The 24,098-nt window shown below is 36.6% G+C and overlaps 1 protein-coding gene across 5 annotated transcripts in view; it reads left to right on the top strand.

Moving 5' to 3' along the window:
• Positions 1–24,098, top strand: part of USP9X (ubiquitin specific peptidase 9 X-linked) — a 131,430-nt gene that overhangs the window by 85,022 nt on the left and 22,310 nt on the right. For all 5 annotated transcript variants that reach the window (XM_070785209.1, XM_070785212.1, XM_070785210.1 and 2 more), the window contains exons 20-32: positions 53–202; positions 1,026–1,146; positions 6,654–6,784; positions 6,976–7,254; positions 10,418–10,543; positions 11,745–11,870; positions 13,045–13,211; positions 16,532–16,640; positions 16,872–17,018; positions 17,601–17,747; positions 18,641–18,863; positions 21,437–21,657; positions 23,845–24,035. In XM_070785209.1, the coding sequence (XP_070641310.1) occupies positions 53–202; positions 1,026–1,146; positions 6,654–6,784; positions 6,976–7,254; positions 10,418–10,543; positions 11,745–11,870; positions 13,045–13,211; positions 16,532–16,640; positions 16,872–17,018; positions 17,601–17,747; positions 18,641–18,863; positions 21,437–21,657; positions 23,845–24,035 (2,138 nt within the window). The remainder of the gene's footprint in view (positions 1–52; positions 203–1,025; positions 1,147–6,653; positions 6,785–6,975; positions 7,255–10,417; positions 10,544–11,744; positions 11,871–13,044; positions 13,212–16,531; positions 16,641–16,871; positions 17,019–17,600; positions 17,748–18,640; positions 18,864–21,436; positions 21,658–23,844; positions 24,036–24,098) is intronic.

Here is a 24,098-nt window from a genome sequence, read left to right as displayed (position 1 = left end):
GTTTTGTGTATTTTTCCTTGTCTTTGATACTAACTTATATATCATTTTTTAGCTAATTACAGCCAAACTTACACAGATCAGTTCCAATATGCCTTCAAGCCCTGATAGCTCTTCTGATTCCTCAACTGGGTCTCCTGGAAACCATGGTAATCATTACAGTGATGGTCCCAATCCAGAAGTGGAAAGCTGTTTGCCTGGGGTGGTGAGTAGATAGTTTTGAACTATTGTATGCAAGGCATTATGCTAGATTATTTAAGAACGTGTATAGAATAGTTCTTTTTTTTTTTTTTTTTTTTTTGAGCTTAAAATTTATTGTGGCAAAATATCAAATAACTGTACATAACTGTATAGTTGTTAACCATCAACTTTCAAATAGATCCTTTGAAAGGTGATTGTAACTTGGTTGAAATTTTAAAAACCACATTTTATATAGATAGAGTGCCATTATATTTATATAAAACTAGCCTATTATACAACTCAATTATAATTTGTAAGTTCACTGAGAAAAATAGCACTGTATTTTGTATTTGTGCCACAAAAAATGAATTCTTCAGAACTGTTTCTGTAGGAAAATACCCACAGTCTTTCTCAGATCGCCAGTAACGTAATTTTGTTTCTAAAGAAAGTAACTTCTCCCTCCCTTACCTCCCCACAAAAATTTTAATAATACCAGCCGCTCTAGTGTCAGAAGAGTTGGCTCTCTCAATCAGTTGGATTAGGAATTTAACTGTTAGTGGGGCATGGCAGCCGTTAGTTTATACAGAATCTGACTTGTATGAATAATAAGAATAGTTTAACAAAATAGTAAAAAAGCTGTCAGACACAAAGTACTAGAGGTGGCTTGGATAATATATTCAGTCTACATTACGAAGGATTTGTAAAGGTGAGAAGATGTGTAGGCCGACCATTTCAGGATAGAAATGACAGAAGCAACAGTATGGAGATTAACAAACACATTTATTTGGGGACTCTTCCTTTGTGGAGGTGTAATTTACAGATAACATTCCGTGTATTTTGTATTCTAGATAATGTCACTGAATCCCAGATACATCTCTTTCCTTTGGCAAGTCGCAGACTTGGGTAGCAGCTTAAATATGCCACCTCTTAGAGATGGAGCAAGAGTACTTATGAAACTTATGCCACCAGGTAAGAATTTCCTTCGTAAATAATTATGGTGTTGATAAAGTACATGTTGGACAGGAATGGGTTTGTTAACAAATTCTGTTCCTAGATGGAAAATAATGGGAGTTGGCAAACTTCAGCTCACTGGCTAAATCCAGCCCACTGCCTGCTTTTTGAACAGTCCAAGAGTTAAGGATGGTTTTTACATGTTCTAATTGCTAAAGAAAAGAATCAAAAAGAATATTTTGTGACTTACGAAAATTATATTACATTAAAATTTTTATATCCATAAACAAAGGTATTGGTGTACAAGCTCTGCTCATTCATGTACATGCTGTCTGTAACTGCTTTTGTCATAGCATAGCAGCAGTTATGGGAGAGACCATATGGCCTGCAAAGCCTTAAATATTTACTATCTGGCCCTTGACAGAAAACATTTTCTGACCCTTGGACTGTGTTCTGGGTCATGTGTCATCTATAGCATTGTTTCTTTTTTATTCCTGGGAAACAGCCATTTTCAATTTGTAGCTTTTATTATCTGTGTGTGTTATCTGTAAATAATACCCTCACGCAACTGTCAGTTTTACCTACCTACCTACTGATTTTCCATTGTGTAAATGAAAAGTTATTTCCACATTCTTCCCATTTTTCCTTTTTCCTTTTTTTGTGCCACATGACATGCAGGATCTTAGTTCCCTGATCTAACCCGAGCCCCCTGCAGTGAAAGGGCAGAGTCTTAACCACCGGCCCTGTAGGGAAATCCCTCCTCCAATATTTTCTTAAAATCATATTCAGCATTTATGTTTTTAAGAGTATGTGAAAAGTAGTTTGCTAGATTAATGGCAGCTTTTTTTTTTCAGGGCTTAATTTTCCCTTTTCATTTTCTTGGTTTTCTATACACCTATCACTAATTCTTCCCATGTATTCTCTAATAATCTCTCAAAATAATTTTCCATTATCATGGGTATTATATGTCAGCTCCACTGTTGTCCTGGAATTTTTCTTTTGCCTCCTCTCATCTGGTTGCTGTTTGTTATGCAGTTACCATTTTGGGACTTCTTTCTTCAGCCTTCCTATGGTAGATTCATGTTCATCAGCTCCTATGTCTTGAGCCTTTCTTGAGGGACTCTGTTATCTTTCTGAGGCACACCTTCATGCATTTATTTCAGAAGGGGTACATGGGAGGTGGTTTGGTTTGTTTGTTTCCGAAACAATACTAATCTGAATAATAGTTCACATTTGATTAGTAGTTCAGCTTTGTGGTGGCATCCTTAACTTTTTCTAGCTCTTCTGTTAACTTCTTGACCCCAGATGTTCTAGTGTTAAAATTTTAAGATCTTCCTCCAAGGAATCCTTTCCATAGGATTTTGTTTTTCATGAACACATTTCAGTGTTTGTGCGCTAATAGATGTTTTCGTCTAAAACCTAATGTTCTACACAGTTATGAGCTGAAAATAAGAGTCGGTGGAGAGAATTGGACCAGATCATTCAATTCTATACAACTTTAAAAAGTTTAAAAAAACTTTTTGGAAACATTTACTACCTTACAGAAAAGTTGTAAGTACAATTCAAGAACTCCAAGAACGATAGAGTAGAGCCTTGCTTCTCCCCTGTAAATTAATGTGTGATCACTATTTACTCATAGATTCTTATTTTATCCATCGGGTTATAGCCATTACGTTGTTGTTGCTCAGTTGCTGAGTCATATCCGACTCTCTGTGACCCCATAGACTGCAGGCGCTCCAGGCTTCCCTGTCCTCCACTGTCGCCCAGAGTTTGCTCAAGTTCATGTCCATTGAGTCGGTGATGCTATCTAACCACCTTATCCATAATAGCCATTACAATCATTATTTATTTTGATACTCAGTTGTCCCAGTCACGATCAGTGGATGTACGCACTGTGTTTTTATATGAACCCAATGCTTTTTTAGATGTAGCTTAGATATAGTTTTATCATCTTTCAAGTACTTTTTACTTTCTGGCACGAGATATTTAAAGTTCATGGTAGTGCTTTCTCTATTCCAGCCCTAGAATCAGGCATTTCTCCTTTTAGCAAGGGGGAGGGTACTCTGCTAGAAACCAGAATGCAACAGCTAAATTGTGCTCGTAACTACTGCGGTGTTCTTGTCACCTAGGCCTTTTCTTTGATCTGAGGAAGTAATACACACTTAAATACACACACATTTATATCAGAAAACCAACATGGACTCATACTGACTAATCCTGCTTTTTAGTTTTTCTGTATTCCATATTTGTCTCTATTCTCTGCATTAGTGAGACATCTGCTTCCCAGCTTTATCAGTGTGTTGGGGAGGGAGATAGAGTAGAAAGTTGCTTCTTTTGCAGACTTCAGTCACTCTGTCTGCATCTGCTAAGTATGTTTTGCTTTCATATCCTTAACTTTCCTAGAATTTGGTGGGGTGCTAATTTATAGGTACCCTTTTTCTTTCTCCCCAAAAAGCACTTCTTGGGTTCAGCTAAGCCAGCTATTAATATCTTCCATCCCCTCTACACCTTCAATAATTTGCCGACATCTCTAACGTTCTTTCCACTCCTTTCAGTGTCTTTATTCTTTCTGAGTTCATGTATTTTAATTTATTCTCATTTTAGTGAAGTTTATTGCTGATAAATGCAGTTCAGTAATTGGCCTAGATAAATTTTAAAACTGTCTTGTGTTTCCATTGTCTCCTTTTTCTAAAGTAGACACCATGTTGACCTTTCTTACCCCATCCTGAGTTATATGGTATAGAATCAATTCAGATGTTAATTAGATTCTTAAATAAAGCTTTTCTTAATGACTTGATTTAATTTGATCTTTATCTGTTGTATTGCTTAGAATTTATTTTACTTACCTAGTATTCGAGTCACAGTTGTTGCTTGATATATGCAAATTCAACTTTAATATTTGAAAGGGCCATCTCATAATCCCTGATCTTGTGGTTGGAGCATACTGCCACCAGGTGGTGAGAGGGAGCTCTTGCCAGGCAGCTCAAGCAGAAAACTTAGGAGGGTGCTTTTGTCATATTTTATGTAATCCAAGTATCGTACCTAAATTAGAAATAGCCAGCTTTGAAAATGCCAGTAATGGTTGTATGACAGTAGACAAATCATAGGCTTTGGACTCAAATGGACTTGAGTTCAGATCCTGCTTCTTCAAGTTGCTACTCCATGGCCTTAGCCATAAGTTTTCTTAGTTTTACTGGACCAATAATAATGATTTCATACAACTGTATGAATTAAATGAGATCGTATATGGAAAACCCTAGCCTAGTGACTGGTATTTAAGCATTATTCAGCAAGTGTTAACCTAGTCTCTGTCACTGTGGTTGTTACACACATGGGCACGTGCATGAACACATTCTTTAAGAAAGGAAGCAGGAGCTCAAAGAAGAGGAAGTAGTTATACATTCTAACATTTGAGGAATCATTTAGTGTTTGTGCACACTTGCACATATTTTAAAAGGAGGAACAAAACCAAGGTGGAATTAGAAGCTTTTTCCTAGTAATTGACTTCTATTTATTCTGAGTCTTTGCCTAAAGTCAAGCGCCTCCGTTATAATTTGCTGTTAAACCTTAGAACTTACACAGTCCTCTGTAGGTAAACTCAGAAGTTCTTGTGACCCATGCACATCAGGAAACCAGGTTCTTGCCTGATACAGAGAAGTTAAAATGTATATTGCTTTACCAGCAGAGGAGTTGCTTTTCCTCTTCAGAGCTTTCTTTTTCCCAGGAGTTTGGTCTAACTAATATCTTCACACTTGTTAAGTTACTTAACCTCACAACATTCCTATGGAGGGAATTATTATTTTTATTTGTATTTTAAAGATGGGGAAACTGAGGCACGGGGTGATTTTTGTTGTTGTTGTTGTTGATGCTGCTGCCGCTGCTGCTTTTAGCCAGAGACACACAGCTTAGAGGAAGTTCTAAGATAATGCATGCAGTTGGGCTCTAAACTTTGTACTCTTAACCCATGTGTTACTGCTCATCATTTTTCTAGACTTTTTAATAGCATGCTGCTATATCATGTAATTAATTAGGCTTAGGTATCTCTTCAAAGGACTAGAAAGAAATAAACTAAAATCCAGGATTATGGGCAGTTTAAATTTTTCTCTTATTTTCCATATTCTGTTAAATGAGCATGTACATAATCGAAGACCTAAAGTTATTTAGGTTCATAGATGCTAAAGGTGAAATGGCCACTAGTGATTTGGTTCAGATCCCTCAAATGAATAAACTATAATCCAACATTAAATGATTTACTTAAAATTCAGTGCATCCTTTTCTTATAGCCCGTGTTTCTTTTCTCCTATTCCCTTTGCCCTTCACTCAGAATACTTATAAAACTAAGCAAGATATTTTCAGATATAGTGTATGAATTGGTTTCTTTGTAGAGAATAATTTGGATCTTTATTGTCTAAAAAAAGTTTTTTGAGAAAACCTAAAATACCCATTGTTAGAGTATCATTTTAATCTTTAAAAATGATGTAGAGGGTGAATATTTAATGACAGGAGAAGATATTCACAAATGTTATATTATTAAAACAATATTTCATTTAGTTACATGTTACTCCCTCTTCAGAATAGGGAAAACCAACAATTTCGACACTAATTTGAATTTTTTTGATAAGATATTTCTGGGCCACTAAAAATTAGTTTAGCCTATGGAAATTATAGTAATCTTCAGTTATCTTTACTTTTCAAAAAAAAAAAGCTTTTACTGAAAAAAGAAAATCTTATTTATCCAAGTGTATTTAAATCATAGGGCATTTACCTTGCAAATTAAAGTACTTCTACTTTCTGAAGTAAGTTTGAGTGTTTGGTAGCTAATAATGGGATTTTTTCCTACGGTATCTTTTCACTGTGATTTAAGTGAAGTGCATCTTTTAATATTATCCCAAAAATATTTTTTCTTTGAGGTACTGTTCCCTTTTTTTTTTTTTTAATGTTTACTTTTTAAGGTACAGTTTCTAATGGTACCACCAAGTTTCTTGCATTATAACAAACCAGTTAATGTGTGGTGTCATGGAGGCTAACATTAGAAAAGTTGGAGAGAAGAGCTTGTCATACTTTCATTTTGTTATTTTCAGCTACTTTTGAAATGTGTTGTATTTTTTAGTCTCCGTTGCTGTGTGCTCAGTCACTCAGTCGTGTCCCACTCTTTGTGACTCCATGGATTGTAGCCTGCCAGGCTCTGTCCATAGGATTTCCTAGGCAAAAATAATGGAGAGGGTTGCCATTTCCTTCTCCATTTTCAGTCTCTAGTGTCTGAGGAAGACATGTTGATTTCAGATCTCTGAGTAGGAGGAGACTGCTTCCCTCATACCTGGGTTGAGTGATAAAAGAGCCCTGGTTGATTGTGACTTTTTCTTTGTTTTAAATCAATGCAGATCTCGTTATGTCTTGTGAAGTTTGAGTCTGTAACTCAATTGATTTCTGTTCCATACTAAAGTAGTCTTTAGAATATCCAAAATGAAATATGAATGCATGAATTATGTTTTATTTTAGACTATGTCTCTTTTTTTTTCTTACAGATAGCACAACAATAGAAAAATTAAGAGCTATTTGTTTAGACCATGCCAAACTTGGAGACAGCAGCCTTAGTCCATCTCTTGACTCACTTTTCTTTGGTCCTTCAGCCTCACAAGTACTATACCTAACAGAGGTTTGTTTTACTTTTTGAATTTATCCCATGTTCTTTAAATTTGACCTTTTATATGATAGTGTGAAGAACATGGAAAACTTGTGAAGTATTTTTGAAAGAATTTAAAAATACAGGAAAATTTTAAACTAATGATGATGAGGCAAATAAGTTGTCTTTTTTACATCTTTTAATACAGTTTTTCTTTTTTCCAGGTAGTCTATGCCTTGTTAATGCCTGCTGGTGCACTTCTGGCTGATGATTCCTCTGATTTTCAATTTCACTTCTTGAAAAGTGGTGGCCTCCCCCTTGTCTTGAGCATGCTAACCAGAAATAACTTCTTACCAAATGCAGATATGGAAACTCGAAGGGGTGCCTACCTCAATGCTCTTAAAATAGCCAAGCTGTTGCTAACTGCCATTGGCTATGGTCACGTTCGAGCCGTGGCAGAAGCTTGTCAGCCGGGTGTGGAAGGCGTGAATCCGATGGCATCGGTAATACAGACTTTTAAAAAATCTTTTTATAATAATAGATGGCAGTTTTTAAATTTAAACTTCTTAGCAACTCTTAAGTATAGAGTTCAGAGTTGATTCAAAGTGCTTTCAGTTCCTTTCCAGTAGTGCCTCATTTTATTGGTTTCCTTCTATTAAATTATATTTGTATTAAAATTACAAATGCTTTTCACTGACTGTACTCTGAGCGGAGAGTTCTTCCCAGCCCCCTTAAGTCCTGTTGACTTTCAGTTAATGTTTATCGACACGTAGTTGACTTACACTGTTAGGTTAGTTTCAGGTGTGCAGCATAGTGATTTGATGTTTTTATAGATCATACTTCATGTGGTTATAAAATATTGGCTCTATCCCTGTGCTATACCTTACACCCTTATAACTCACTCACTCTGTACCTAGTAGTTTGTACCTCTTATCCCCTTCACCTTTTTTGCCCTTCTCCAACCAACCCCTTTCCACTCTGGTAACCACTAGTTTGTTTTCTGTATCTGTGGTTCTATTTCTGTTTAGCTATACTTGTTTGTTTTATCTTTCAGATCCCACATATACATAAAAATATACGGTATTTGTCTTTCTCTAACTTACTCTATTAGCATAATACCCTCATGATCGTCCCATGTAGTCACAAATGGCAAACATTCATTCTTTTTATGGCCGAACACCCCACGTCTTCTTTATCCATTCATCTGTTGATGGACACTTGGGTTGCTTCCTTCCGTATCTTGGTAATTGTGAATAATGCTATTATGAACATTGAGGTGCATGTGTCTGTCCAAATTAGGGTTTTCATTTTCTTCAAGTATATACCCAGGACTGGAATTGTTGAATCCCTGTTTGCAGATGACATGATACTATTTTTAGAAAACTTTAAAAGCCCCACCAAAAAAAAAATAGTAGAATAAGTGAATTCAGTAAAGTTGTGAGATACAAGATTGATATACAGAAATCTGTTGCATTTCTATATGCTAATAAGAAACTATCAGAGAAATCGAGAAAGGAATCACATGGAAAAAAAAAATATGTAGCAATAAATTTAACCGAGAAAATGAAAGACCTATACTCTAAAGATTATAAGACATTGATAAAAAGAAGTTGTAATACGATATGAAGAAATGGAAAGTTATGCTGTGTTCATGGATTGGAAGAATTAATATTGTTAAAATGTTCATACCCAAAGCAATCTACAGATTTAATGCAATTGCTATCAAAATACTTGTGACGTTCTTCACAGAACTAGAACAAATAATCCTAAAATTGGTATGGAACCACTAGAAACCCCAGATAGTCTTTCAGTTATTTTATTTATTTTGGCCTTGCTGAGCAGCTTGTGGGATCTTAGTTTCCCAACCAGAGAATGAACCCGGACTCTCAACAGTGAAAAGGCAAAGTCCTGACCACTGGACACCAGGGAAGTCGCTCTTTCAATTATTTTCAACCTATGAAACACTCCATATGAATCTCTTACTACCTCATATAGACACAGGTGGTAATAAAAAAGATGTACAGTTGACCATGTACAACACAGGTTTGAACTGCTCGAGTCTGCTTATACATGGATTGTTCGATAAGCACTGCAGTACCACACCATCCTAAATTGATTGGAACCACAGATACCCAGGGCCAACTGTAAAGCTATGTGCAGATTTTCAACTGCATGGAATGTCTGTCTTAACACCCATGCTGTTCAGGGGTCACCTGTAACTGATTTACCTTGTTGCCAGCCTCTCTCCCTACCTTAACAGGCTTAACCTCCAATTCTGATCTCATTTTCGTCTTGATGGCATTCTTAATCCATTTTAGCAAAGGTTCTCAAGACATGCCAGAATTCAATGTCTGTTTATGAGAAGTTAAAATTATGCATTTGAGTTCTTTTACATGCCTCATAAGTGATGGTTTTCTAAGTTAACAATAGAAGACATAAGGTTCAGGAATACAAATTTTCTGTTTTAGGAATGGCTTAGGTCTTAGGGAGATTAGAATATTGATTATATATGTGATGTTATAATAATCACATGTAATTGAGATAATAACATAATAGGTGTGATAATGATACTTATGATTATGTTTAAAAGAAAGAACCTTCTCAAAAATAATTGCCATTTACAAATGATATTATATAGTATTTAGGATTTGCTTCAAAATAATCCTGGGGTAGGAAGAGGATGGAAAGTGAGAGGGAGTGGTTAGCTAAGATAATTTTGGTCCTTTTGTTCATAATTGTTAAAGCAGCACAGTGGATAATACTGTTCTCTTCATTGTCATATATGTTAGAAATTTTCATTTAAAAAGCTAATGAAAAAAAGTGGCCTAAGTCTTAAATTGTTCTGTATTAAAAGTAGCATACTTACTAGGATTTTTAAACAGTGGTGTTCTTCTTAAGATAAAAACATTTTTATTGTAATCCCTGACACAGGAGCTTATTAATGAGGTAAACAAAATATAAATGTTTCCCTCTTTCACTTTTCTCTTTTATTCGGAGAATGTGCTACTGTGGATACAAAGGTACATAATAGCTTCTAATCTCAAGGAGCTCACAGTCATCAGGACACTAAAGGCAAAATTAGTAAAACAGACTTGTCTTAAATACTGTTGTAGAAATACTTGGAGCATAAAGAGGAGGTAGAACTTGTAAAACAGTCAGAATTGCCTGGCTAGTGACTTGAACATTTTTTCTTTATGAACTTAAGTGTGACGCTCTGGTGCCTTTTATACATTAATGCTTCTATTCTATTACTGATATTCCTTAGTTTTTCTCCTTTTCTAAGAAGAATTTGATGACCAGGTGAATGGGGAGCAGGGTCTGCGTAGGAGCACGCATGTGGAGTACTTTACTGAGTTTCTAGATAGAATTGGAATGAGTCAGTGGGTTGATCACTCATTCACCTCTCTAAGTTATGCTGAATGCAGTTGTAGAGACACAAGTCAGATTGATCTAAAAGGGATTTGCAGAGGGATACGTGGCCCTCCACTGCACAAGGGAAAGAGAAAGCCCACATTGTTGGTAATGCAAAGAACTCTTTGTGTAAGCCACATAGGTTCTACAGTATATTTACAGAGGGCATGTCATCCTGGGGGAGTGGGGATGAATGAGGGGCAAATGATTGAGTCTGGGTATGTACATAGTATTAAAATGTTTGACTTTTTTCAGGTCAACCAAGTGACTCATGATCAAGCAGTGGTGCTACAAAGTGCCCTTCAGAGCATTCCCAATCCATCGTCTGAATGCATGCTTAGAAATGTGTCAATTCGTCTTGCTCAGCAAATATCTGATGAGGTTAGTGTTAAACTTGTAAGGCTCTCAAATTCCGGAAGGTTCATTTCTTTCATTTTTGACCCTCTGTTAATGTAGAAATAACCCTTATCACATTTTGGGGCTTCCTTTTCCTAGACCCACCCACTCAAATCACCAAGTTAGTCTAGATAAAGTTCCCTTAACATGAATTGTGTCTAATGTTAATATTGGTACTTTTTGGTTTTAATCGCCTTTATGTGCAATAAGGGGCTTCCCAGGTGGCTCAGTGGTAAAAAAAATAATAATAAAGAAATCCACCTGCAAATGCAAGAGATGTAAGAGATGTGGGTTTGATCCCGAGGCTGGGAAGATCCCCTGGAGGAGGAAATGGCAACCCACTCCAGTGTTCTTGTCTGGGAAATCCCACGGATAGAGGAGCCTGGTTGGCTACAGTCCATGGGGTCCCAAAGAGTTGGCCACAACTGAGCAACTGAACACACATAATTCATGATATACAATGAATAGCAGCACCCTTTTAAAGTACAATCTAACAAATACATGTTTGTGTCTCACCTCCACTGTAGTCAAGACACAAAACATCTCTGTCCCTCTCTCTATATGCCCCTTTGCAGTCACTTCTTCCTCTGGCCTCAGATAACCACTGATCTTTTCTTACTGTATAGTAGTTTGCACTTTCTAGAATTTTACACAAGTGGAATCTTACAGTTTGTGTTCTTTTATGTCTAGCTTCTTTCACTCAGAGTAATGGCTTTGAGCATTATCTGAGTGGTGTGGATCATTAGTCCGTTCCTTTTTATTGCTGAGTATTATATCCCATTATGAATATTCCACATGGTGTTTATCCACATACTTGGCGAAGGACATTTGGATTGTGTCTCTTTCTTAGCTCTGAATAAAGCTCCTGTGAACATTCTGTACAAGTGATTGCGTGGACCTAAGTTTTTATTTCTCCTGGGTGAAAAACTAGGAGTGGAATGGTTAGGTCACGTCTGTAGTCTTTTTCAGATTCTTCTGGAAGTAGTGTAGAGCCAGGTAATAATAGCAGACTTCATGGTATTGCTGTTAAACGAAATAATGGGACAAAGGCAATGTGGGAACCTAAAGTCAGTGGTGCTGCTTCATAGCCATTTCTGTTTCCTCTACAGAGAAGCATTTTTGCTTTTCTAGGGATTATTTCGTTCCAATGCTTTATCAACTGTTCTAATTACTCATTGTCTTGCAGGCTTCAAGATATATGCCTGATATTTGTGTAATTAGAGCTATCCAAAAAATCATCTGGGCATCAGGATGTGGGGCATTACAGCTAGTATTTAGCCCAAATGAAGAAATCACTAAAATTTATGAGAAGGTAAGAATTACCACAGAAATGTAATACTTTAAAGTAAATGCTGTTTAATTGTACATGAGGTTGAATTATTTGCCATCTTTAAAAGTAAAACCAGTTGCATTTTAATGGTTGAAAATAAACTGATAGCTATAGTTAAGGTGAGGATATAGTAAAATTTTACTTTGAAAATAAAGTACTTCGAATTTGTGCCACAAGGCTTTTTCTTAAACTATCTTTTTGTACTTCTCACTATGGTCAGATATGATTGTTTCATACTGAATTTGCTTTCTCCTATTCTCTTTATTCTTCTTTCATTATCTTTATGTCTTGTGTAAATTTTAGTTTAGGTGACTGTCAGTTGGGATACCATGGCATTAAGTATTTTTGATTCTTTTAAAGCAGTCAAGAATATCAGCCAGTTAGGTATCATCCTTGATCTCCCATTAGATTAATCAAGTTATTTAAAGAAGAGAGACTGACTCTGACTTTCTGTTATATATACCTGCCCTTGATAACCACTGCCACATATATAGAAGGGGAAATTAAATTGTAGGAGCTTCCCTTTTATGGTCAACATAACCCTGATTTGCCTGGGATATGTTTTGACGTCCTATAGTATGTCTGGTGTGGTGGTGTTTATTCATTTAGCAAATATTTGAATGCCTATTCTTTTGCCAGCATGTATTAGAAATACTGCTTATTGATAAATTCAGGTTAGAATTTATTAGCTACCTACTGAAGCATATTTTAGTTTAGAAAACCTTCGAATCCTTCCTGAACAGTGGTCTGAGACCACTACTTTTGAATAAAATAGCACTTTAGGCAGGCTGCATGATGGAACTAGTCAGTTGAGTGGTCTGGTTGCAGTGCCAGAATGATTCTTGAGAACAGTTGTTGGTGCAGAAGTACACAACGCAGAAGGTCTCCAGGAGCCTGAGGGGCAAAGAAGCAGGTAGTATGCTCAGTGTACTCCTGCGGCCCTCCTTGGGATGTAGCAGAAGAATAGAATTAGACTTCATCCTCTTATTTATAGCCATTTCTGTACTATTCCAAAAGGGTCTTAGGAGTTGTAGGTAAAGAGGCTGAGGCCAGGTGGTTTAAGTGAGTAGGTATGTATTAAGCATTAACTTGAACTTGTTTGAGATTTTTCTTAAATGCATCTCTAGGTAATTTGTCCCTGACTATAATTTTACAGACCAATGCAGGCAATGAGCCAGATTTGGAGGATGAACAGGTTTGCTGTGAAGCAATGGAAGTGATGACATTATGTTTTGCCTTGATTCCAACAGCCTTAGATACTCTTAGTAAAGAAAAGGCTTGGCAGACATTCATTATTGATTTACTATTGCACTGTCACAGCAAGTAAGTATCTTTTTAATTGTAAGAGATTTGATCTTAATTTTTAAAGCAGAAATGAATTAATTTATGTTGGCAGAATTTATCCCGGAAATCAAATGTTTATTGTCTCTATAGCACATTAATATTGAGGAAATTTTTATTAAACTGTGTTTTTGCTTAGATCTGAATTTGTTCGGTTTTGTCTACACAATGTCAACATTATTCTCAAAAGTAAAATTACTTTTTCTATAATTTCAGAATTTAATTTCACCTAAGAGGTATGTATTTTAGTCCATTTTAAAAATGTGGTTTACAGGATTTAAGTAAATACAACATTGGCTTCCTTTCTTGCATACCTAGAAGGCAAGTGTTTTTTTAGTGAAGTTGTTAAGTCAGTACGAAATTCACAAGGTGTGGTTATGGTAAGAACTTTAACATTATACACCAAGAATAAAGACCAATTATAAAGTCCTAGCTTTTCATTTTAAGAGCATTTAATCAATGACATTGACTGTGCTTTGGGCTTCTTTTTGTGCAAGTCAATGAAATTTGTAGAAAATGTCAGTTTTCCATCCTCTTATGTCAGTCTAATCTTGACCTTCATAAGGTAACTTTTTAAACTTGAGCTCTAATCAGTATTACTGTCATATGTAACTTAGCTACTAGGGATATAGCAGCAAATAAAACAGGCAAAATGCCAGCCTTCTTGGAGTCTGTACTAAAAGGGAGGTGAGGAGTGTGGAGGGAAGACATGGGAAAATATATGGTATGTTATAATAATAAATGCTATTGAGAGAAAGCAGGAATTAGGGATAAAGGGCGGGGGTGCGGTCAATGGAGTTCAGTTTTATGTAGGATAGTCAGAGAAGGCTTCCCTGAGAAGGAGACCTTTTAAACAAAGCTCTGGAAAGAGTGACATAGTGATCTATGGAGGAAGTGTGTTGGATTTTTGGGTGGGATTTTTTTGTGTTTTGTTTTTCATTTTGAATTGTATTTTTTTATTTTCTTTGGCTTTATTGAGATGTAGTCAACATAACTGTAAGTTTAAGGTGTACAAAGTATTGGTTTGATACACTCGTATCTTGCAATATGGTTACCACCATAGCCTTAGGTTAGCTAACACCTCCATCATATCTTATTTAAAATTTTGTTTTATGTGAAAAATATATTTTGGTTATGTGGCCAAATATATATTTTTTTAATGTTTGCTTTTTAATTAAGGTATAGCTGCTTTTCAGTGTTTTCAGATGTATAGCAAAGTGATTGAGTTATATACATATATTTTTTCAGATTCTTTTCCATCATAGGTTATTACAAGCTACTGGATATAGTTTCCTGTGCTATATAGTAGGTCCTTTATATATATATATTTAGTAGTCTGTTAATCCCAAATTCCATGTTTATCCCTCCCCCTCCTGCCTTGGGGGAAGTGTGCTTTAAGCAGAAAGAAACAACAGATGCAAATATCCCAAGGCAGGAACAATATGGAGGAGACGAGGATTACTGGAACAGCAGAGGCAGGGGAGTCATAGGAGGTGAGGCCAGAGAGGCAACAAGCAGCCTGTGAGGATTTTATAGATCATTGTAAAGACATTAACTTTTACCTGCGATGGGTATCCATTGGAGGGTTTGTTTTCCATTTGGGTTGGTTGGGTTGTTTTGTTTTGTTTTGTTTTTGGCCAGTCCGCTGGGCGTGTGGGATCTTAGTTCCCTGACTAGAGATTAAAACCTGTGCCCCCGGCATTGGGAGCACAGAGTCTTAACACCTGGACCGTGAGGGAAGGCCCCTATTGAAGGGTTTTGAGCAGAGGAATGATGTGCCCTGGGTTAACATTTAAGTTTATTCTGGTTGCTTTGTTGAGAATAAGTTACAGAGTGGCAGGAAATGCACTTGGACTACTTCATTAGTCCAAATAAAAGATGAGAGACTCTGGAAGTACAGCAATAGTAGATGTGAGAAATAATCAGATTGAATAAATTGTGAGGATACAGACAACCAGATTTTATTTTAAAATCCTATTAAAGACATGTTTCTTTTGATGAGTTACTGAAGTCTACATGTGTGAGGGAGGGTTCATTAGGAACTGGCAAGCATCAACTCTTTATAGACCCTCATGCTCTTTGGGCTGCATACCTAACTTCAAAAAAGATAAATAAACTGGGACAGTATGAATGACACTTACTTTGTAAAAGTTAAAGACCCTCTACCCCCAAAACTAAGTACTCTGGGTGTTAATTTATTTGAGTTTCACCAGACTCAACCAACAAAGCTTCTAAAGGTCCCTCTGGTTTATAGGACCATGTACTTGAGTTCAGAAACCTTAAAAATATCCAGGAGGGAGGTTAGTACACAGAATGTATACTTTCAGCTTCTTATATTGAATTAAAAAACTGGTTCTAAGCTGTCTATCAGCTAGCACATTGACAGAAACAGTTATTCACAAAATGTAGTTGGTAATGTCTGAAATGCACAAGTGTTTTGTCAGGAGATACTTTTTGAGCATCTTCCTTATGTCAGAAGTTGCTTTAAGTGCCAGGAACTCATGTAACAAAGAAGCCAAGCCCTGCCCTTGAAAGAGCTTGCTATCTAATGGAGACAGACCTCCATCTTGTAAACCAACAGTACTTAAACATCTGGTAACTAGTTCTTAGCACTTGTTACATGCCAGACATGATTCTTCATTCTGGAGGCACAGAAGTAAACTAAATGGATGATGTCTTTGCCCTCTTAAAGCATTTATTCTAGTGATAGCTGTATAGGATACATATTTTTTAAGAGATCCATGGTGCTTAGGTAAAATTCCCAGTACTGGGACCAGAGAAGTTTTTCCCATGAGTAATCATAGAACATTGTGTAATACAGTTATCCTCAGTCTTTAGCACATGTTAGAATCACCTGAAGGGTTTATTAAAACACAGGTTGCTGGGAACTAAGAAACCACATAGCAAGTTCTCAGATGCTGCTGATCTGGGTAATATGCTTTGAGATAAAAATTCTGTGGAATGCCCAGAAGATGCATAAGGCTTACCATACAACTCTTGTATCTAGAGGAACATTTCCAGCCTGTTCCAAGAAAGAGGGTGTGAGAGGGTATCCCTCAAACTCCCTTGGTGACATTTTGACATTTTAGTTCTTGACACAGCCTAAGTTCATCTATGAAATGTTGCTGCTTAAAGGGGTGTTACATATTCTTTCTTGTATTTTTACTTTGAATTTACCAACCCCTTAACACCGTCCCCCGTCCCAAGAGACAGTGTTGGAAGTTTTTTTTTTGTTTTTTTGTTTTTTTTTTTCCTTTTTTTCATGAAGATAATATATTGAATGTGAAAAATTTTTATTTCAGAACTGTTCGCCAGGTGGCACAGGAGCAGTTCTTTTTAATGTGCACCAGATGTTGCATGGGACACAGGCCTCTACTTTTCTTCATTACTCTGCTCTTCACCGTTTTGGGGGTGAGACATTTTAAAAATATGCTTATCATTGTGATTCATTCTTACACAAGGAACAGTCAAGAATTTATGGTGTTAGCTTATATTAAAGTTAGAGCAGTCTATATTTATTTAATAAATATTAGTAATTGCCCATACTATCTTGGTCATCTACTCTAGTTAACTCTGGGTTTTTAAAAAGTGGATTCTGAGGATGGACTTGTAAATTAATATTATTCAACTTTATTGTTTCAGAGCACAGCCAGAGAGAGAGCTAAACATTCAGGCGACTACTTTACTCTTTTAAGGCACCTTCTTAATTATGCCTACAATAGTAATATTAACATACCCAATGCAGAAGTTCTTCTCAATAACGAAATTGATTGGCTTAAGAGAATCAGGGTAAGTTGCATTTAGTACTGTGTTTATCGTATCAATAAATAGAATGTTTTATTATTAGATAGTTTATAGTCTTTGAGCACTTTGGTTAAAGAACCAAAGAATGTACTCTGTGTTATTGGATATTCCTAACTCATGATTCACTGAATGAATGCATAACTAGTTTTGTCAAATGCTTTGTTTCACATAAGACTCAAAACACTGACATGCAGCTTCTTCTATTTTAGAATCTTAGGCCCATTTGCAAATTTTCATCTTTTGAAAAGTATTCTTGAATTGTTTTCATCAAAAAATCAGTGATAGGCCAGCACTTCATTTAACTTTATTAACATCTGATACTTAGTTGTAGAAGAATTTATTTCTAAAGAGATTGGTAGTTAATAGCCTTCGGATTAATATTTCTTCAGATTAACATTTCTTCCTAGTTTGGGAAGCCTACTTCTGAAAGTTCTGGAGAGAAAAAAATTGCTTAGAATAGAAAAGTTTTAAGGGAATTGTCTCTGTCCAGCTCTCTCTCATTCTGACTTCTCCTTCCCTCTTTACCACCCTTTCATAATTTAGGCATTTGATATTTTTCTTTGGCAGGATGATGTTAAGAGAACAGGTGAAACGGGTATTGAAGAGACGATCTTGGAAGGTCATCTTGGGGTAACAAAAGAATTACTGGCTTTTCAAACCCCTGAGAAAAAGTATCATATTGGTTGTGAAAAAGGAGGTGCTAATCTCATTAAAGTAAGTTATGTCATCTTGGCTGGATATCATAACCTTCTGAATGTTTATTAGTAAATCTGTCTGGTTAATTTATGGTATCATTAGTCTTTGGTGTATTATCTTGTCCTTTTCTCTTTTCTCCTTTTAAAGAATATAGAGGTTACAGTAATGTTTTAAGTACCGTTTCTAAAATTTTTACATAAATTTCAGTACGTGTAAGTAAGCACTATTTAATTTTTCTATTTAGAAAATCTGAACTTTTCACTTCATCAGACTATGTAAAATGAGACAGACCTCTGTTATGTAAGGCTGTGCATATTTCTTTCCTTTTTTAATATTTATTTGGCTGCACTGGGTCTTAGCTGTGGCAGGCAGGGTATTTAGTGGCGGTGTGTGGGATCTAGTTCCTGACCAAGGATCAGAACCTGGCCCCCAGTATTTGGAGTGTGGAGTCTTAGCCACTGGACCACCAGGAAAGTCCCAAGACTGCATATTTCTATAATGAGTGTTTTCACATACGTGGTAATGCAAGGAAACAAAAAGTACCACTTTCGGACATTTTCTTCTAATTCAAAATGAGTTTTGGTATACATGTGATTAAGAGAGTAAATTTACTTAATGTGAATTGGAAGTGCTACAGTCAGCTTGTTCTCGATACTTAACGTAGTTTTTAGCCTGACAAATTAGATTTGTTTGTTAATTGTAGGAAAGTGTTTTGAAGCAGGGATCTTTTTATTAGAAAATCCAAGTAAGTTAGCGGAAATGTAATGAGATCTTGTGTTCTGACAAGTAATTTAACAATATTTCCTGCCAAGAGATTTCTTTCTTAAGAAACACATGCACACATAAATAACTATATTTTTTAATATAAATACATACCATTGCTAATACATAATCTTTTTTCAACTTTGTAGGAATTAATTGATGATTTCATCTTCCCTGCGTCCAATGTTTACCTGCAGTATATGAGAAATGGAGAACTGCCAGCCGAACAGGCTATTCCAGTCTGTGGTTCACCAGCTACCATTAATGCGGGCTTTGAGTTACTTGTAGCATTAGCTGTTGGCTGTGTGAGGAACCTCAAACAGATAGTAGATTCTTTGACTGAAATGTACTACATTGGCACAGCAATAACTAGTAAGTATTTTAAAATACAAAGTTCTGATGACAGGTAATTCTCTAATGTGTTCAAATTCTTTTCCTTTTAGTAAATATCTTCAATTCAATGTTTTCCTTTCTTTCAGCAACTAGTTTAACACCATTACAAGTGAGTCTTAATGTAGAAAAGTTTTCAGATGTTTGTAAAATATCTTCCTGTGAGTGGTACAAGTCTTTAGCAACAAAACTTGACTTCAGTCAAATCTGGACTAAAATCCAGACTCCAGAGTAATAAATGGTGGTTTAGTCGCTAAGTCGTGTCTGACTTTTGCGACCCCATGGACTGTAGCCTGCCAGGCTGCTGTATCCATGGGATTTTCCAGGCAAGAATACTAAAGTGGGTTGCCATTTCCTTTTCCAGGAGGAAATAAATAGTCAATAGATTTCAGAGTTCAACAATGTAAAAATTCAAATTACATGCATTGAAAAACCTTTCAGGCCCTCACTTAGAAGCTCTTTAATGTTATTTTCAAATGAATTCTGAGAAATCTGGTTTTAAAGACTAGGATGTGAGAAGATAACATTCTAGTGCCCTTGATCCTCAGTTAATGCTCACATGAAACCCATGGAACAGACTGTAGACTCCAGATCTCACTGATACAGAACTGAAGCTCAGGGGATGAGGACGATATTAAAATGACTGACACACACACACACACACACACACACACACAAAATGACTGACACAACAGACATAAGAAAGCAAACCACAATGGAGGCTGTTCTGTTTTAGAAGAAAACCAAAGCTTAAGAATATAATTGATTATGGGCAGTCTTCAAGAACATGTCACATTATTTTCTGATATCTTGTATTTTAGAATTTCAAGATGTTTTTAATAATATTGTAGGAGATTCTGATTAAACTGCTTAAAAGATTAGATAGTTATCCTATCAAAATCTATATACAATAGGATGGGGGTTTTTTGTTTTCATTTTTTTAAATAATTCCACACTTTAGTTTTCAATAAGTTTAAACCCTCAAGAGATACAGCAGAATTCCACAGGAACCAAGCCACTATTTCCATAGACACAAGTTATCTTTTCCCCAGATTCTTACAGTTTTGTTCAGTTTAGTGCCAGGAGTCACTGTTCTTTGCTTTGTACACGTGAACACATCTCTTGCCCAAATTTCGGTTTCATCTTGGGCATAAACACCTCCAGTTTTCAGAAGAGGATCCAAGTGCTCCCTCTGGTTTCACAGTACCCTGCTTAGAGCCACCAAAAGTGGAGCCTTGGATCATAGCCTTCCAGACCTATTTGTTCTAGAAGTCCTGTTCCCAGCACTCCTCCATAGGCTGCAACATGGCAGAAAGAGAAAGGCCACTTGTTTTTAAGGAGTTCATTTGCACAGTAAAAATTTCAAGTACCAAACAACGGTATGTTCTGCAAACTGTTTCCTGCCCATTCCAGTCCCGTAGTCCCCTTTAACAGCTGTAACCACCATCTTCAGTCCCTGTCTGTCCTCCCAGCATCTCTGTATGCAGAATCTGCACACAAAATGTTGTTCTGTTTAGTTTTTTAACCACACATTGTGATGTAGTGCACAGTGTTCTTTGTTCTCCCCTTAATATATCTGACTATTTCCTATCAACACATAAATTTTTACCTAAATCCACTTATTAGCTATATATCTTTCAGTTCAGTGTACTATAATTTCTTTAACTGGTCTTATAGGCAGTGATGATATTTGCATTGTTTTCAGGTTTATACTAGGTAGAAGGAGATGTTCGTTGATTTACAATTCACACAGAACTCAAATCCACTGTCTCTTGCTCCTCAAAATAACACTGTAGTTATAGGCAAGGCAAGTGTTACTCTTATTACGACACTTCTTAGGAAGGAAACGGAGGCTTAGCTGAAGATGAAAGAGTTGGTAGGTATCAGAACCTAGCTATCAACCCAGGTAATATCTTCAGTTCAGTTCAGTCGCTCAGTCGTGCCCGACTGTTTGCGACCCCATGAATCGCAGCACGCCAGGCCATGCCCTGTGGGGCCACCCAAGATGGGCGGGCATGGTGGAGAGGTCTGACAGAATGTGGTCCACTGGAGAAGGGAATGGCAAACCACTTCAGTATTCTTGCCTTGAGAACCCCATGAACACGTAATATCTTAGGATTATTTAAAACTGAGTAAACTATAATGTATTTATATATTTTATATAACACTTCATGCCAGAATGAGTTTGAAGGTGCTTTAAAAAAACATACAAAAGTAGAAAAAGTTAAAGTTCATAATGACTAAACTATAATAAAGTTAAAAGTAAACATGTAGAAAATATTTTGCCTTGTGCCGTCTTGTGAGACTACTGAGACTGCCATAGAAGCAACCTCAGCTAAAACTCTAGTTCACAGACCCTGGGTAAGAATGTATACAGAGGTGCGTGTTGCCATACATCTTAGGTTTGTTGAGACTGAAATGTGTGCTTAGAGCACTGCTTCAGGTGGCCGTAAAAGTAGTGGAATTGTTGGTGATGTTAACTTATCAACTTGGTAAAGTATAAAGTGGGCAAAATATTTGTATTCACGCTACAAGAATCTTTTGTCTTCTCTCAGCTTGTGAAGCACTTACCGAGTGGGAATATCTACCACCTGTTGGACCCCGCCCACCAAAAGGATTTGTCGGGCTGAAAAACGCTGGTGCTACTTGTTACATGAACTCTGTGATTCAGCAGCTCTACATGATTCCGTCCATTAGGAATGGTATTCTTGCAATTGAAGGCACAGGTAGTGATGTAGACGATGATTTGTCTGGGGATGAGAAGCAGGACAATGAGGTAAATTTTATTTAGCAATTTTGTCTTCTGTGTTCGAAGTTCTGATTCTAGATAACTGTTGTTCTCTCTTAGAGAGCTACTTTCGTTGGACCTGTTGGCATATATTTGAAAATAAAGCTAGAGCCTCCCAGTGTAGACTGCTGCCTCGACATAGTGTTCACTGCCTATGAGACTTTCAGCTACAGCTGATTTTTATGATAGTTAATATTTTTAAAGCAACAGTTAATGTACTAACTTTTGGAGGTTTGGTTTAATTTAGAGTTTGTATGATGATAAAAACCTTCATCTTTAATAATACTTTAATTACATTTACTTTCCTGTTTGATATTTTAATTATGTATCTCCACTTATGCTGTTATATACTATACCAGTTTCATTACCTATGCTTTCTTTTTGATTGCTTTTGCCTTTCTCCCAGATCATAACTCGTTTTACTTAGGAAACAAGCTTCTCTCTACTTCGGACAAAATTTAGGCTCCTGCCAAGTATCCAATGCAGAAATAAAGCTGTGAATAAATTAGATAGTGGTGGATCAGAGTTGACCTAACTATGGCATAGTTCTTTAAAGAAGAGACTGTGGTCATGTTTGTGTTCACCCTGTATCTCTTTGTTTTTATTTGACCTTTTCCCATTCATGGTGTTGGTGAGAGCCGAGGAGACAAGCCAGAGTGTGCTCTGTCTGTAGCAAATGTCTTAAATGGTTCTTTTCTCATTCCATCTCTTCAGTCACCAAACTCTTTGCTCTTGAGTAGTTGAATCACAGGGAGGGCTTCTGAAACATACACTTGCCTCAACTCTTCCCCAGGTTTGCTTTCTTTGCCTGTGTGCTTTTTTCCTTTGCTAAACTAAGTTTCTCTTGAGCAGGGACTGGCCATTTCTATTTCTACATCTAGGTCTCACACACAGTTCCACAGCCAGCATTGTCTTTCCATCTCTATGAATTTGACCGTTCTAGGTACCTCACCAAAGTAGATCCGTACCATGTTTATTTTTCTGTGACTGGCTTGTTTGACTTAATGTAATATCCATTTCACAGCATGTCTCAGAATTTCCTTTCTTTTAAAGGCTGAATAATATTCCTTTGAATGTATGTACCACATTTTGTTTATCCATTTATTCATCAGTGGGAACTTGGGTTGCTTCTACTTTTTTCTTTTCTTTTTTTTTTTTTTTGCCACTCGGCTTGTAGATCTTGGTCCCCCAACCAGAGATGGAACCTGTGCCCCTGCATTGGGAGCTTGGTATCTTAACTACTGGATCGCCAGGGAAGTCCCTGCTTCCACCTTTTGGCAAATAATGCTGCTCTGAACATGGGTATACAAATATCTCTTCTAAGATCTTTCTTGCAGTTCTTTGGTTGTTGAACCCAGGCATGGAATTGCTGGATCATTTGATAGTTTTATTTTTCTTTAGGAACTGTTTTCTACAGTGGCTACACCATTTTACATTTTCCACCAATAGCGTCCTAGGATTCCAGTTTCTTTGCACAGAGCTCTTTCATTTTTCTGAGGTCCAATATGTCTCTGTTCTTTCGTTGCATGTGCTTTTGGTATCATATCAAGTAAATCAGTGTCAAATCTAATGTCTTGAAGGTTTTGCTCTATGTTTTAAGAGTTTTGTAGTTTTAGCAAATCTTTGATCCACATTGAATAACCTTTTGTGTATAGTATTAGGGGAAAGTCCAACTTCATTCCTTTGCATATGGATATCTAGTTTTTCCAGCACCATTTGTTGAAGAGTACTACTCTCTTAACATATACATTGTGTTGAATGTTTACAAGTCTAAGCAGTTTGCATACATTATCTCATATCCTCCTCAGAACACCTACATGAAGAGTGTGTTCACCCATTTACACGAGGCACTTAATTGCTCAAAGTCACTTAGCCTTATAAGTAGCAAAGCCTGCGTTTGTGACCAGTACAGCCTGAGTTAATTACCTCACTGTCCTTTGCTCTATCACCTACCTCTGAAATACATAGTTATTCCTTATGACAACTCTTACGTGAAATGGGTGGGGATAAACTCTGACACTGTAAATTAAAATTTATAAATTGAACGTTACGTGCTTTGGAAATGAATAGAAATACAAGTGATTTGTTCACTGATCATTCAGCATTTGTCTCAACATAATTTTTACTATACTTTGAAGTTCGATTAGCTCATTAGTGATATGTTTTGCTTTCCAGAGCAATGTTGATCCCAGAGATGATGTATTTGGATACCCTCAACAATTTGAAGACAAACCAGCATTAAGTAAAACAGAAGACAGAAAAGAGTACAATATTGGTGTTTTGAGACACCTTCAGGTCATCTTTGGTCATTTAGCTGCTTCTCGACTACAGTACTATGTGCCCAGAGGATTTTGGAAACAGTTCAGGTAAATTATGGATGGCTGCCTGGAGAATCCCAGGGACAGGGGAGCCTGGTGGGCTTCCGTCTA

This window comes from Bos indicus, chromosome X (genome assembly GCF_029378745.1).
Source record: "Bos indicus isolate NIAB-ARS_2022 breed Sahiwal x Tharparkar chromosome X, NIAB-ARS_B.indTharparkar_mat_pri_1.0, whole genome shotgun sequence".
NCBI lineage: Eukaryota > Metazoa > Chordata > Mammalia > Artiodactyla > Bovidae > Bos > Bos indicus.
This window is presented reverse-complemented; position numbering and strand designations above follow the sequence as displayed.